The 15,920-nt window shown below is 34.0% G+C and overlaps 1 protein-coding gene across 7 annotated transcripts in view; it reads left to right on the forward strand.

Moving 5' to 3' along the window:
* The window catches only part of WDR7 (WD repeat domain 7), a 375,177-nt gene that overhangs the window by 52,032 nt on the left and 307,225 nt on the right, over nucleotides 1–15,920 (forward strand). For all 7 annotated transcript variants that reach the window (XM_089895232.1, XM_089895231.1, XM_089895230.1 and 4 more), the window contains one exon: nucleotides 12,630–12,825. In XM_089895232.1, the coding sequence (XP_089751358.1) occupies nucleotides 12,630–12,825 (196 nt within the window). The remainder of the gene's footprint in view (nucleotides 1–12,629; nucleotides 12,826–15,920) is intronic.

Raw genomic sequence — 15,920 nt, forward strand, 5'->3', positions numbered from 1 at the left:
GATATTTTTAAGGCTGCTGGTAGTAAAATTATTAAAATTGAATTGGAAAGATAAATACCAAATTCAGATTCTGTTTGCTTTTGAGAGTGACGGGAATGAGTACTGAAGGGAACAAAAAATGTGACTTTTTAAAGTGTTGTGTTTTATTTACTTTTAGTAAATATATATCTAATATTACTTCCCTCTCCCATTGGCATGGATGATTAGATTATCACAGCTTTTTGCTGCTGCTAGAATTTTATTCAGAACAGAATTTTTTGAAAATGTTTCAAAATAAATTTTGAAGCATATATAATATATATGTTTCTCAGTGTGAACATATAGCCTAAGTTCTCTAATAGATTAGTTAAAAATGATTACTTTTCATTATATCTTATTAAACTTGTATTGTCACATGCCTCCAAAATTTTCCAGAAGGGGGCAGCATGGGTTTGTGAAAATGGGAATATCAGGCACCTAACCTGTTTGTTCCTTCATCTGACAATGTTAAATTCCTAGCTCTTGCGGCAGATATGATAATATGTATGGTATATGTGACTATATGTTTGTTAGTGCATAATGTTCGCTGCCGGTAAGAACAATTAACAAGTTAGGTTTTCTTTTTAATATATTATCCTTCCTTTCTGAAAAAGTACCTGAGCTTCTGCCTGAATTAGCTCTTATCTTACCTTTTTGAATTTGGACTTGTGTTACCAGTTTAATTGTATGTTACATTTAAAAAGCAGTGTCTAGAATTATGGCATAGTCTCTGAAGCCAGAGTAAACTTTGGTGATGTAAAGGAAACAAAAGCAGAAAGCAGAAGTAATCTTTTTCTAAAATATATCACAGTGTACATAATGTTCTGTAATATTCTTTTTTCCCATAACACTTAATTCTCTTAGATTTTGAGACTACTTTCATATGTTTTATATATTCAGCATCATCTTTTTGAAATTAATTTTTATTTTAAAAAATTACATAACACATTGTTATGGAAAATACAGATATTTCTAAAGATGGTCTAAGTGTATTCCAACATTTTTAATGATAGTCTGTCATTTATTTAATTTTATTCAGAAATGTCAGAATTTTACTTTCTAATTTTTTTTTCTCTTATCAACAGTGGGGGTTGAGAATTAAGATAACTAAATAATTTTGCACATCTGGAATGATTCTTAGGGTAAATTCTTAAATGTGAAATTGCTTTATAAAAGGGCATATTAATTTTTAAAGTCTTTTGAATACATATTACCAAATAGTCCTTCAGAAGCTTAGGAATAGGTTTGTACCACCTATTTACCTTCATAATTCTTCATCATCCTGTTTATAATCTTTCAAATGTAGGTAACTTTCTAGACTTATAAGTAGCTGTATGAAGAGTATGTATAAGCGTATAGCACTCATTCTCATTTTGAAAGCACGAATGCTTTAATACACCAAGGCTGTATTGGTTATCCATTCTGATTGCTGCATGTTTTCCAAATTTTTACTACTGTCATATTTTATTCAAGATAAAAAATTAATTTTTCCTATTATGGATAGTGTCTAAATATTCAAATATCATAGTACACCCTGCCTCTCGTGTAGGAAGCTAAGAGAATCAATAATATACCAAGAGACTGTCAGTGAGGATCCCTTCAACCGTAATGAGACAGATTGGTCCCTATTCTGGCTGTGCTAATATTGTGTCAGACATTTTAGAAATTCATTTATTTATTACCCTTTTTTTTGCCTTATGAGGTTGGTTTATTGAAGTGTAGTTGATTTACAGTGTTGTATTAGTTTTAGGTGTATAGCAAAGTGACTCCGTTTTTTTTTTTTTTCTAATAAATTTATTTATTTGGCTGCATTGGGTCTTCGTTGCTGCGTGTGGGCTTTCTCTAGTTGCGGTGAGCAGGGGCTACTCTTCATTGCGGTGCGCAGGCTTCTCATTGCGGTGGCTTCTCTTGTTGCGGAGCACGGGCTCTAGGTGCACGGAGTTGTGGCTCATGGGCTCTAGAGTGCAGGCTCAGTAGTTGCAGCGCACGGGCTAAGTTGCTCCGCGGCATGTGGGATCTTCCCCAACCAGGGCTCGAGCCTGTGTCTTCTGCTTTGGCAGGCAGATTCTTAACCACTGCACCACCAGGGCAGTCCCCAGTTTTTTTTAATGTATATATGTAGATATATATACAAACACACATACATATATATATATGTATGTATATATTCTTTTCAGATTCTTTTCCATTATAGGTTATTACAAGATATTGAGTATAGCTCCCTGTGCTATAGAGTAGGTCCTTGTTGTTTATTTTATATATAATAGTGTGTATATGTTAATCCCAAACCCCTAATTTATCCCTCCCCCACTCCACAGAAACTTAGATATTCCTCTGTTTGGAGAGGTTTCTTTAGATCTTTAGTCATATTCTTGGTAGCAAAGAAGATTACATTGGGTATGAAATTTATTTTTAGTAATAGAAATGATTTGGTGCTAAGTATTGTAAATAAAGTGGTTGATTAAATTGACTCAGTGGTTGAAGAGAGTTAGTATGGCACAGAGCAAAGACAATTTTTCTTCAGTAACTTAATCATAAAGCAATTTTAAAATGAGTTAAAATTTATTTTAAGATGGCAGAAATTGTTAGAAAAAAATGAATGACTTTTTAAGGAGACTGTTCAATTAGATGCAATATATATCTGAGTGCCGACCATTTTCCAGGTGCCTTCAAGAGCTGGGTGTATAATAGTGGGGGTTAGGTTTCCCTTGTGTTCTTTGACATAGACTTGAAAAGCAATCCAGCATCCTTTGTAAACAAAGAGGTATTTTTAGAATATATATTCTAGTGATTCATCTCTAGGAAAGATACACAGACTCTTTCAGTTAGAAAATCTCCGGTTAGAAAAATGGGGACAGTATCAACCTGTTTGTTTCCATGAGAAAGGAAAAAAAGATATTCCATAGTTATGTCAGAGGTATTGTAAATTCAGTGTTTATTTCTTGTAAGGATACTGGTATGAGCGGAATAAATAGGTTGAAGCCAAGCAGGCAGATTGAGAGTTACTAGGTCAGATGGATGGGGCCATTCAAGTTCAAAGTAGGAGCTAGAAGTAGAAGTGTGGGACCAGCAGCCACTGGGAGTCGTAATTCAGTGCATGCTGAGAAGTGAGGCCCTTTGTGATGGAAGATGTTAGTCCCTGAACGTGTGCAGCCGAGGTTTGGGTGTGGGGTGGACAATAACTGGGGACAGCTGACTGCTGTGGGGAGAGGGTAAAAGGGTAGCACTTTTGAGTTCCTTAAAAAACCTTAGACTATCTTCAGAGTCTGCAGATGTGACTATCTCAGTCTCTAAAAGCCATAAATATGTAATTGAAATTAAAGAAAGCACTTTGATGTTTTAAGGGCATGAAGTAAAAAATTATCAAGTAAATTCAATGGAAAAAGATGTGTGAGGAAATATTCAGGGAACAGTGGAAGGTGGTCACTGAGTTGTTGGATTGAGAGCTTTTATTGACTCAAATTGTTAAAAGTGCTAAAAACTTCATTAATGTGATTTTAAGGTAATACGTGAGTGATGGTAATGATCATGTAGGTGGAACTATTCAGATTAAATTAAAGCAGAGCTATTAATATGAGAAGAAAACATTGAAAAGGGAAAACTAACCTAATAGAAAAATTATGAATATCTTCGTATTTCCTGGTGAATACCTAAACGTTGGCAACTCCCTCAGAAAATGATACAACTACAATATAAAAAGTAGAATTTATGGTATATAATGACATAATACTAATAATGGTAAAGAGAATACTAACTACCATCATCTTTTGTATGCATGATGTATTAGTCACTGTGCTGATTTCTTTACATATATTTCATTTAATTCACCCAGTGCTTCTGTGATGCCTAGTAATTGCTGTTAACCTCATTGTACAGAGAGGTGAGGCTCAGAGAGGTTAAGTAACTTGCTCAAGTCACACAGTTAGCAAGTGGCAGAGCTGGAATTTGATCCTAAATAGTCCAACCTGAGGGCGTGAACTTGACCACCAAGCATACCACCTCCTACTAGGTGTAATTGTGTATTTAAAAATAGTTGCATTTCTCCAACTTTGACTATATATGTTTTATTACTGATTTACGTAAGTAAATATGGTTTTGATACATACTTAATTTTAAATGCCTAATTTATTTAGTATCTTTCAACTTGTAGAACAAAACACAGCCATTCTTTTCAATTCCTGTATTTCAAATTTTTCTTTAGAGAATTGTGCATGGCTCAGTTCTTCGGTAATTTATGTTTTAGTTTTTCATCTTTGATTATTTAGGTTTGGATTTTCTTAGTTTTAGCCCCCTTTCACCTTCTTTTACTTGTTACACATTACTTGCTTTTAAGAATATGATGTAAGATTTAACTGCAATTTTATAAATTTAACATATTCACAGTTAAAATTTTTTGAAAACAGGTAGCTAAGAAGGTAAAAGGTCACCTGTTATCCTTCTACATAAAAGAGAAACACAGTTAACATTTTGATATTTTTTCCTCTAGCCTTGTAAAATTCACTTACTATGCACTTGTGATTATATTGTATAGTTATCTATGCACATTGCATCTTCATTTAATATTTTAACAAATACTTTCTCAAGTTATTCTTACTCATGAAAGTAATTTTTAGTAATTATATAACATTACATTATGTGAGCATACAATGTTTACTTAGCAATTCTCCTCCTTTGGATGTGTAGATTGGTCCCAATTTGAACTATCGTAAATAATATTGAATATCTTTGTAAAACTTGTTTTCATTTATGATTATTTCCTTGGGTAGATTCCATGAATATTTTTTGGATTAGAACCTCAGAATTTTGGGGTAATAGGTTATTAACATTTTTAAGTCTGTTGAGATCGATTACCTAATTATTTTCTACCCTCAGTGCCTATTTCATTGTCCCTTGCCAACACAAGATGTTTTTATTTACTTCCATGACTCAGTTTCCACATCTGTAAGATGGAAATAATAATAGTATCTACTTCAAAGGGTTGTTGTGAGACTACGATGAATTACTGCCAAGTATTTAGAATAATACCTGGCACAGAGTAAGAACCCAATAAACGTTGGTTGTTTCGTATTATATAATTTCTACAGTCTTTGGCTAAATTGATAGGTGGAAAGAGTATTTTATTGTTCGAATTTGCATTTCTTTGATTACTAGAGGTAATGAAGTTTTTCTATGAGGATTTTAGTGAGTTTGTTTGTTTTTTTCATTTGAGACATAGATTGTCTTTTGCTCATTTGTTTCTGTTGGGGATATTAGTGCCTGTATGAGTGCTTAACTTAATTGAAATATTAAGCTTATGTGCTTTCTATTATTGTTGTTGAAATTTTCTTCTGGTTTATTATTTATTTTGATTTTTTAACCTACAGATAATTTACATTCCTATGTAATCTAATTTATCTTTTTCCTATTTAGCTTCTTTCATATTTTTGAATCCTGGGATCTTACCCGCCCCCCCAGAAATTTGGTGAAATTTGATTAAAAAGCAATGGCTGGATTAAAACAAACATCAAATACTTTAATCTGTCTGAAATTTATTTATGCATGTGGGGTGAGGAAAGGATAAAAATCATCTGTTCTTCCCTAAAGTAACGGATTATCTCAACATCATTTACTAAATAAAATTTTCTTTGATAGGTAATGTCTTCTTAATCTTACACTAAATTCTTCATATTTATTTGCTGCTTTATTAAGAAGGAAGCAGTTGAAGAAAGATGGAGCCCTGACTAGCCCGCTATTTCTTCACTGTTGTCTTTTGTATGTAGTGAATGGACGAAGATATTAAAACTGGTCCCTAAAAGTCTTATTTTTATGTAGAACATAACTATCCTAATAGATGGTTAGTAAGTGTTTTGGTTGGACCACATGGTCTTATTTTCTAAAATAGCTATTAAAGAAACAGCTGTCTACCCCACCCCACCCCCTTCTTTTTAAAAGAAGGATGAGCTATGGATTTCTGAAAAAAAAAATTTTTTTTAATCTAGTTTTGTGAAAGTGTGGACACGGCATTAACATTTGTAGGCTCTTTTTTCCCCTTCAGGTAGAATATTTAAAAGTGATAAATGATGCATCTTAACTGCATATTTATGTTCCAGAGAAGGAGTTCTGAGAAGTCAAGAAATAATGATTAAAAGAATAGTAGGATTGATTTATGAGTGAAAGAAGCTGGTCATTTATAGCTTGTCTAATGATGGGCATATTTAAAAGGAGAGACAATAGTTAGTGTTCATAGATTTAGAGAATATTCAAAGAGAAACATTGTTTTGGGCAGGAGATTGCTCCTGGAATGATATGAAGAAAAGAATAATTTAGTTTAGGAAACAAATTGGCAAAAGTAGAAAATTATATATATATATATATATATATACACACACACACACATATATATATATAATTTACACTGGGAACTGTTGGAAAGCAGAATCATCTCCCCAGAGAGCTAGTGTGTGGGATAAACTAGCTGTCTCTAGTTTCTGTAATTCATGGCAAATGCTTAGGAACAGGTTACATAAGAGGTTTCTGGGAATGGTTTAAAATGAAGTCTTGTAAAATGTGTAAGGTCAGGCTGGATGACCTAGGTGGTACATTCTGACTCTGTCAGATCTTGTGATAGCTTGTGGAATTCCCCTGCTCAGCACTAATGTACCGTGAGGATTATTTACTGGCAAATTCAGTGAGTGCTTACTTGGTTGAGGGTCAGAATTGCTTGAAAAATAATAATTGGTCTTGGAATGTATTTGTTTTGATCTGGTATCTTCCTCACTTTCCCTGCCCCAATTAATTTTTTTACCAAATCAAAGTAAATATTAAATATGGTTAAATATTCTGTTGCTTTTTGTTTCTCCTGCTTTTAATTACCTTTTGATAACATTGGTGCATTTTCCTTCTAGGGAAGAACTAATACAGTGTTTGGAACATGATTTTGAATAATTTTCACCTGTAAAGTACTAACCAAGTTGATCAGGTGCTCAATCCATGCTGTACAAGTTCTGTTCCATAACAAAAAAAAATTTTTTTAATGGTATATGTATGTTACACTCTTTAAGTCAGTTGATAGCAGTGGGTGTTAAAGTGGAATCTGTGAGACAGTTAACTGGGGCATGGGAATAAAATATTAAAGCTCTTCTTTTATTTTAAACCTTAACAAATTGAGCTTATGAACGTTTACTAGATGGAAGGACATTGGTGCCTCACTTGCTTCATACATCAGATGGGCACATATCACCTGGGCCAAGAGTGGGCCTGCCACCTCCAGGAGGGCGACCTCAGTGCCCTCACCAGGTGTGCTTCCAATGAAAATATGTTTGCTTCGGAGAGTTGCAGATTATACTGTATAGGTCTTAACCTAACCATCACAAAGTGGGCAGAGAAAATAGTGATGGAAGTCTTTCCGATGAAAATGAAATATCTTTTCATTAACCACGTAACGAGGTTCAAACAATGATCATTTGATCAATCTGGCAAGAAGGCAGCCACAAAATTCATGATTATATAAAATATGTGTTTACATCTACTATTGTTAACAGTGAAAACTTTCTAAAGATACAGTGCTTTGAGGTATTGGCTAATGCTAATATAAAGTTATTAACATTAGCAAGACATTTAAGAAAATATTTCATTTTATCTTAAATTTGTTTATTTAAACTGAGTCATCCTTTTAGAGTATATATTCTGTGCATGTTTTACAATGTACATGATATATTGGCACAAAGTACATATACAATGTATAAATATACATATAGTGAGAATATATTAGAGTTTTTTAAATGAATAAGTGTGTGATTGAACAAGTTTGGAACATAAATACTTTTCAGATAGTTTAGTTAAAGATATGAGGTTCACATTTTTTATTTCTTGTATTATTATTCTAATTACACAATTTAAATGTCTTATAAAAATATCCTCAATGTTAAGTCATGTTTAGGTAACTTTTTCAGGTTGAGATGGAAGAAAGCGAAGTAGAATGGAATTAATCAAATTATAGAATCAGTTATTGTGGGTGAAGTAAGTGTTCAGTAACCAAGATGTCTAGAATTTAATAATTTAATAATAAAAGAATTATGCTAATTCAACTCATTTGTGAGGAAGCTGCATCTAAATCAAAGAGAGATTGGTGTTATCTAATATTCTTTAAGAAGTGCTTCTTCAATAGTTTTGAGCGCAGATAAGGAGAAACCAAGTTAATTGTGTTTCAGCAAATCTTTTAAGTGCTTTCATTTAACAGGTAGCTGAGAATTATTTATCATTACTCTGTTCATTGTTTGAATTAAAATTAATACCAAAGTGGTGCTTGAGAATGGTCTTTTTCCCTTTTACATTTAAATAAGCTAGACATTTGCTTTGTTTATACCATTAATTTGTTTTCACAGAGCCTGTGAAGGTAACCATCAACTCAGAATTAATTAGGGGAATCAAAATTAATGAGGATTTACTGTATTGGGCCATTTCTACTCTAGGCCAGTTTTCTTCACACGAGTTGGACTAGCAGTTTCTTGAAAGAAGAAAAATTAGATTTATTTAAATCCATATTTAAAAAGCAGAGAACCATCTTTTCTTGTGAGTTAAGTACCTCTAATAACTGTGCCTTCTTGGACTTAGTAATATTGATTTTTTTTGTTTGTTTTCAGTCTTGATTATTTTGGCTATTTCCAGACTGTTGTTCATTACAGTAAAGCTAGACTTAACTCTTCAGATGCTTATTTTTATTTACATGGAAGGTATAACATTTTTGTTTGGGGCCAAACATTTTTTTGTGGATGAGGCATGTCATTTGTCAGTTTTCATCATTATTGCACTATACGAATGAAGAACAGAACTATTCTTTAAAAGATATTGATGTAGATATATATGTTAGAAGAGAACGCATCATGTGGGACTGAAAAGCTAGAATTTTTGGAATTCAGTCATTTTTTCCTTCAGAAAATTACATCCCATAATCTACTGTTTAAGATACACCCTATAATATTATTTAATATTAGCTTTGTATGTTCTTTGTTTTTACTAATAAGAGAGATAACATGAAGTAGAGGTTTTAAATCTTTTTATGAGGTTGGATTGCATTTTCTTGAACTTTAAAAAATTATATAAATGGCAAGGGTGAAAGTTCTGACGGCGAAACTTATGAGGAGTTGATGCTGGAGGTCAAGTTCCTCGTGGGAATAGGGAAGCCTTTTTTGTTTGCTTAAGTCTGCAGTCCTCTCTCTGGTAGGTTATAAACTGCAGTATGAGGTATTTGGCAGAGAGAGAATGCGTGGGTCAGTGCTTCTCAGTAGTTTTGTTGTCACCTCAGGTGTTGAGATCTACCAGCAGAACATAATTTGAAAAACACCAAACATAGTAAAGAAGATTGGTAAAAAAATCACCTTTTAAAAACAAACAAACTTCACCCTGACTCATGCCTCGTTTTCTCTATGAAAAGGAATGACAAGAATTATGTGAACATTAATGAAATGATTGTCAACTTGGGGACTGGCAAGTTGACTAGTTAGGTCTACCGCATTAATTAAGGATTAACTCATTTTAAAGATTTCAGAGAGCTTGTGAGTCATAGTAGCAGAATCAAAAGTAGTGACAGGAGTGAGTACTGTGGCAGATCAGTGCCTGATTAAAAGATGTGAATAGATGAAAAGGAATGCCGTTTAGGACTCATTCTTTTTAGTGACTCATACACAGAGAAAAAGATTACTATTAGATTTATTTCTCTGATGAGAAAAATAAATAAAATGACCATTTTTTTAGCAGACTCGTGTTGGAAAATAGAAAATAGTTAACCATTAACGTAGCAATCATCCTTTTTTGTATATTGAGTGATGGATATATATGATAAATACAAAGTCAGTATTAATGATTATCTGTAGAAATGCAAAGCCTCCATTGTATTAGACTGTCTGTTATCTTTGCTTAGCAACGTACATCTGGTGAAACTCAAAAATATTTTTATTTATTTTAATATTTATTTATTTTTGGCTGTGTTGGGTCTTTGTTGCTGCACACAGGCTTTCTCTAGTTGCAGTGAGCGTGGGCTACTCTTCGTAGAGGTGTGCAGGCTTCTCATTGCAGTGGCTTCTCTTGTTGTGGAGCACGGGCTCTAGGCGTGTGGGCTTCAGTAGTTGTGGCACGCGGGCTTCAGTAGTTGTGGCATGCGGGCTCAGTAGTTGTGGCTCTCAGGCTCTAGAGTGTAGCCTCAGTAGTTGTGGCGCATGGCATGGGCTTAGTTGCTCCGCAGCATGTGGGATCTTCCCGGACCAGGGCTTGAACCCGTGTCCCCTGTATTGGCAGGCGGATTCTTAACCACTGCGCCACCAGAGAAGCCCACTCAAAAGTATTTTATGTGGTGTGAAGTATAATAACTGAAAATAAAGGCATCATGTTATATTTCTGCCACGTTTTATTCTAACATTGCCTATATTTAAATGATATTTTTGTAGTTTGCCACTTTATTTTGACTTATTGCTTAATTACAAAGCAAAGTTTTGCATGCCATAGTCAGCTACTCCTCAGTCCTTAATGTCTTTTTAAAGAAAGAAATCATGTTTTATGTTTCCATTGAATGCTTATCAGGGAGCATGAAATAAATAAGCTTAACAAATGCTTAAGAAAATTCTATATGTTGTTTTAGTAAAAGTTTATAACATGATCTTCCTGAACTTAGTTTTCTTAACTTTTAAAATTAATAAATACCTACTATGCTGATTATAGTTTTTAAATCATTATGAAAGAAAACGTACAAGTAAAGCTAACAGAACCAAAGATTAAAACACCTGAACTTAAGAACAAAGTAAATAGTTAAATCTGACTCTCTTTTTTAAAATTAATGCTCTGCCTCATTCAAAAATTGATTTTAGTTTGTTTACAAAAATAAACATTATTCAGTTAGTTAAAAATAAAGCTAAATCATGGTGAAGAGAAAATGAAAGAAAAAGTAGACGAGACCACCTAGAGTCCACATTCAGAAATGTATGCCCACACACCCCACTGTCATGGATAGAAAATTCAGTCCTAAGTTTCTTAGTATCCAAAACATTGAAGGAATCCATTGTAGCAGCTTTCCCCAAAGTCTGTTCCTCAAAAACTACGTCTTATAAGATTATGATGGTCTTTATTCCTGTCCTGCCCTAGACAGGAATAAAGATGCAGATGTAGAGAATGGACTTGAGGACACGGAGAGGGGGAAGGGTAAGCTGGGACGAAGTGAGAGAGTAGCATCGACATATATACACTACCAAGTGTAACATAGACAGCTAGTGGGAAGCAGCCGCATAGAACAGGGATGGGATAGGGAGGGTGGGAGGGAGATGTAAGAGGGAGGAGATATGGGGATATATGTATATGTAGCTGATACACTTTGTTATACAGCAGCAACTAACACACCATTGTAAAGCAATTATACTCCAATAAAGATGTTACAAAAAAAAAGATTATGATGGTCAAATGAAATTATATTCATGTTAGCAAGTTAAAGTTTCTTAGAAGTTCTATGGACAAAAACAACTGTAACGTGTTTCCCATGCACATGTGGTCACACACACACGCACCCCCCACCCCGCCCCACTCTTTTTCATCTGATACCTGTCAACATTTCCCACTGAGATGGACCAATCAGGGAGATACATCATTCTTTAGCTAAAAAACGTCTGCTTAGGCAAAGCCCAGCTGGGTGACATTTGAGAAGTTTCTTCTCTGGATCCCACAGAAGGGATAATATGTATGTGGTGCCGTGGGCCTCATCCTCAGTAAATAGCCACAATTTACACAATACGGAGCTTCAGATGGCTGTTTTCATATGGTTTCACCTCAGTGTGAACCGGAAGCACAGTCTAATAAATCACTACAAAGTTTTAAGCTGCTTGTAAATTGTCTTCCAAACCTATAAAGACGTTAATTTTTAATTCTCTAGGTTATGGATTCAGTTCTCTGATGCTAGTGAAAATCTTTACCATCTTTGATTATTTCTATTATATTCCATCTTGTTCTAAAAAGGAATGAAAGGGCGCAAACTAGAGATGAGCAGGAAGTACAGAGCAGGATGTTTATTGGGCTCTTGTATGTTAGCTGAGGTGGTGTGCCTGCTGGCATTAGAGACAGAAGCTGTGAAACACATCTACAGGTAATACAAACTATCAGTGGCTCTTAAGAAATGACTGTGGCAGAGGGACCTTGAGGGTATTGTTTCTGAGCAAAGGAGCAGGGAAGGGCATGGGTCTAAATGATAGAGTCACAAACAGAAAGAAGCACTGCAGAAAGCAGCTCTAGCTGCTAGCAAAGGGAAGTTCAGACAGTGGAAAGGGAACACATAATAACAGATCAATTTTTTTCCAGCTTTGCCTGTTCATATATAGCAATTATTTTTAGTAAGGTCATCTTCAAATTTGAACAGCAGATTTTCCTAGGCGTCTTTCTCTTCTTTAATCTAGTGTTAATTTAGTATTTTTCAAAGTGTTGTGATGATTGAACTAGGCGTTTTATGTATAATATAAAAGAAGAAAATTGTCAACACATTCTAATATCATGGTTAGTTTTCAGCAGCAGTGAATGTATAATTAATTTTGATTTGAGGACAAGATCCATTTTCTTCTGAATTTAATCTGAGTGTAATTAAGATTTATTCTTCTTTACAGGCAAGAGTGCAGCACTGCATCTGCTCTGTAGCCAGTGACCACTCGGTAGGACTTCTAAGTTTGCGAGAGAAAAAATGCATTATGCTGGCATCTCGTCATCTTTTCCCCATTCAAGTAATCAAGTGGAGGCCTTCTGACGATTACCTAGTAGTGGGATGTTCAGACGGCTCCGTGTATGTCTGGCAAATGGATACCGGTAAGAAGAATGTTGAGAGAGACTAGAAAATTAAATGTGTATATTTGACTTCCTAAATGAAAAATCTTTTATATGAGGAAAAAACCCCTGAGATGTCAAAAGTTTGCTACTTTTATTTCTCACCACTGCTTTTTATAAGTGTTCTTATCATTATCAACAAAGAAATATTTAGATGTCCTCTTATTTGTTGTACTATCTGGAACACTTGTAGAGTAGTTCACTGATCTTTAGAGGAATGTGGTTGATGACAGTATATAGATTAGGACAGGCATGCAGACACCAGACAAGTAAGTGATTTCTATATAATTCATGAGGCAAATTGTAAGATCAAGGAACCATTTTTGTCTCAAGTTCAGAAACAGTGGAAAAAGATAAAATTATCTTCTGTTTGAAAAGCAGAAAAACCATACAGGGCCGTTAATAGAAGGAGGTAATTGAAATGAAAGTTTTAAGTTCTAGAGAGAACATTTAAAATTTCAAGGTTCAGAAATTTTATGTATGTGGCATAATACAGAACAAGTAATGTTTAGCTTAAAGGTATAGGGCATGATATATAAGATTTATACACAGAATCTTATGGTTTTCCCTGAGAAATTTTAAAGTATGTAACTAAATGTTTATTAGTTTGGGCTTTTAAAAACACAGCTTATTCTAGTTTTACTATCCTGAGTCATCATCTATCAGTGATTAAAACCTTTCTTTACATTCCTAATTGTGCTATATAATATTTCTACTATTTTTTTCTTCATGAAGCTTTTTTCATTTTTGTTTTTAAATAGTCCTTTTTGAAATCAGAGTATATATATTTTTTTGCTTGTGCTGTGGTGCAGGAGGGAGTGTTCCTAGGTCTTTTTGGAGCAAGTAGCCATAATCTTCAGCTATCTTTCATTTATAGTCCTGGTTTTATCTGGTACTACGTAGGCAATTTTGACAAGAGGAAGCGTTCTTGAAGAGTGTCAAACTTCTTTGCTTTTGTGTTTAACATTTCTTTTTCTCGTCTGATTGTAAAAGAGTTTCTTACTTTTTTTGTCAAATTTTGAAAGCACAAAAGTGTTAGAAAAGAAAGATGAACTCAAATCCCATTACTCAGTGGTGAATTTTGGCATATTTCCCTTTAGTCTCATTTCTGTGCATTTTTAAAAACAGAATTGCTGTCATATTACATGTATAATTTTGTATCTTACTTTTGTGTTTCTTTTTGTTTTATCCTGTCTGCTGAGCAGCACTGTTTCATGTTTGCTGGTTTGGTCCACCCTACAAACTAAATACAGTTGACCCTTGAACAATGTGAGGGTTAGGGCACTCACCTTCTGCATAGTTGAAAAACCGTGTATAACTTAAAGGCGGCCCTCCATTCCCATGTTTCCTCCATATCCGACATTTTCCATCCTTGGATTCAAATGACCGTGGATTTTGTGGTACTGTAGTATTTACCGTTGAAAAAAATCTGTGTGTATGTGGACCCGTGCAGTACACACCTGTGTTGTTCAAGGTCAACTACATACAGAGTTTGTCTTGGGCTCTGGAGTCAGACTCCTTGGTTTGAATTTAAGATCAACCATTTGAGGGCCTTCCCTGTTGGTCCAGTGGTTAAGACTTCGCCTTCCAGTGCAGGGGGTGTGGGTTCCATCCCTGGTCGGGGAGCTGGGATCCCACATGCCTCATGGCTGAGGAACCAAAACATAAAGCAGAAACGGTATTGTGACAAATTCAATAAAGACTTTAAAAATGGTCCACATCAAAAAAGAAAAAAATCTTTAAGATCAACCATTTGATAGCACTGTGATTTATGGCAAGTCTCTCAATTTACTCATCTGTAAAATAAAGATAATAATAGTTCCTGTTTTATAGTGTTTCTGGGAGAGTAAAATGAGAGAATATTTACCTTGTGTCTAGTAGATGTAATGTAAATGTGTATCCATGTATGTCTGCGTACTTTAAGTTTGTGTGTATACTTGCATATGTGTATATTTCCTATTATTGTTATTTAACAAATATGCTTAACTTGTTACTTTATTGAGCTTGGGGATATGACCTTACTTACAAAGAAATATTTTCTATGAGAATTAGTGTTAAAGAAAGTAAGTTATAGTGATGATAGTTATAAAACACTATTTTAAAATACTATACATATTAAATTAACAATTGATATATTTTAAATACAAGAGTATGGTAAACATGTGTAGGACTTAAAACATTAAATTCATATGATAAAGGAAGAGTATCATTTTCCTGAATTTCTTAGGTGCTTAAGTATATGATACTTGACTACTTCAGATACTTTAAATACATCTACAAAGAATTTGAAATTCTTTACAAACAAGACCTTACTGGAAGACAAAGTTACTTTTTCAGTAGTTTCCCTAGTAGGAAATGACAAATAGCTCCTGACTGTATGTGTACTGGAGGATGTTATTTTTATAATCAGTTTATTATAATTAAGCCCAATACATAATATTGCAATTTAACAATTATCGTCTGACCTTCAGGAGGATTTTGGTAAATGATCAGTCAGTAATGGCATTCTTAAATCAAGATAAAGATAGAGAAGCAGAATAAATTTTGGACTTCAACCATAATAGGAGGTGTACACTCTTTTTCCTTCTTGCTGTTCAGGCTTTAGCTAGTGATATAAAGGTCCCTGAGGAGCCAGTAAGGCACATCCTGAAGGTATTGACATTATTTATTTATTAAATAAATAAGAAATGAAGCAAAATAAATCAGATTTGGCCAAGGTTTGATGTATGAAATGTATTTAAACTCTGAGAAGATACTTTGCCCCTCTACTTAGTGTTTTGGGAATGTATTTTTACAAGTGAAGCCATATTACATTAAAATTACACATGCATTTTATGCAGTTTTCTGTTTGCCATTTTGAATTATACTGATGTTTCTAGCTTAAAAACACTTAAAAATGTCTTGACTATGCTTTTATGCAACATTTTCTTCTAGTTGTTTTTCCCTTCAAATGGGTAGTTTTTATTTTCAGTGTTTATTTCCTAATGACATGAAGCTGAAGCTAGTAATATAAAACTTAATTACAGAGGTAGAGGTCCAGAGTCTTTTGTTCTTTTATTGTACCATCTTAATTATAT

This window comes from Delphinapterus leucas, chromosome 14 (assembly GCF_059928025.1).
Source record: "Delphinapterus leucas isolate spDelLeu-1000000601 "Yukka" chromosome 14, BTC_Dleu_Yukka2, whole genome shotgun sequence".
In the NCBI taxonomy this organism is placed as follows: domain Eukaryota; kingdom Metazoa; phylum Chordata; class Mammalia; order Artiodactyla; family Monodontidae; genus Delphinapterus; species Delphinapterus leucas.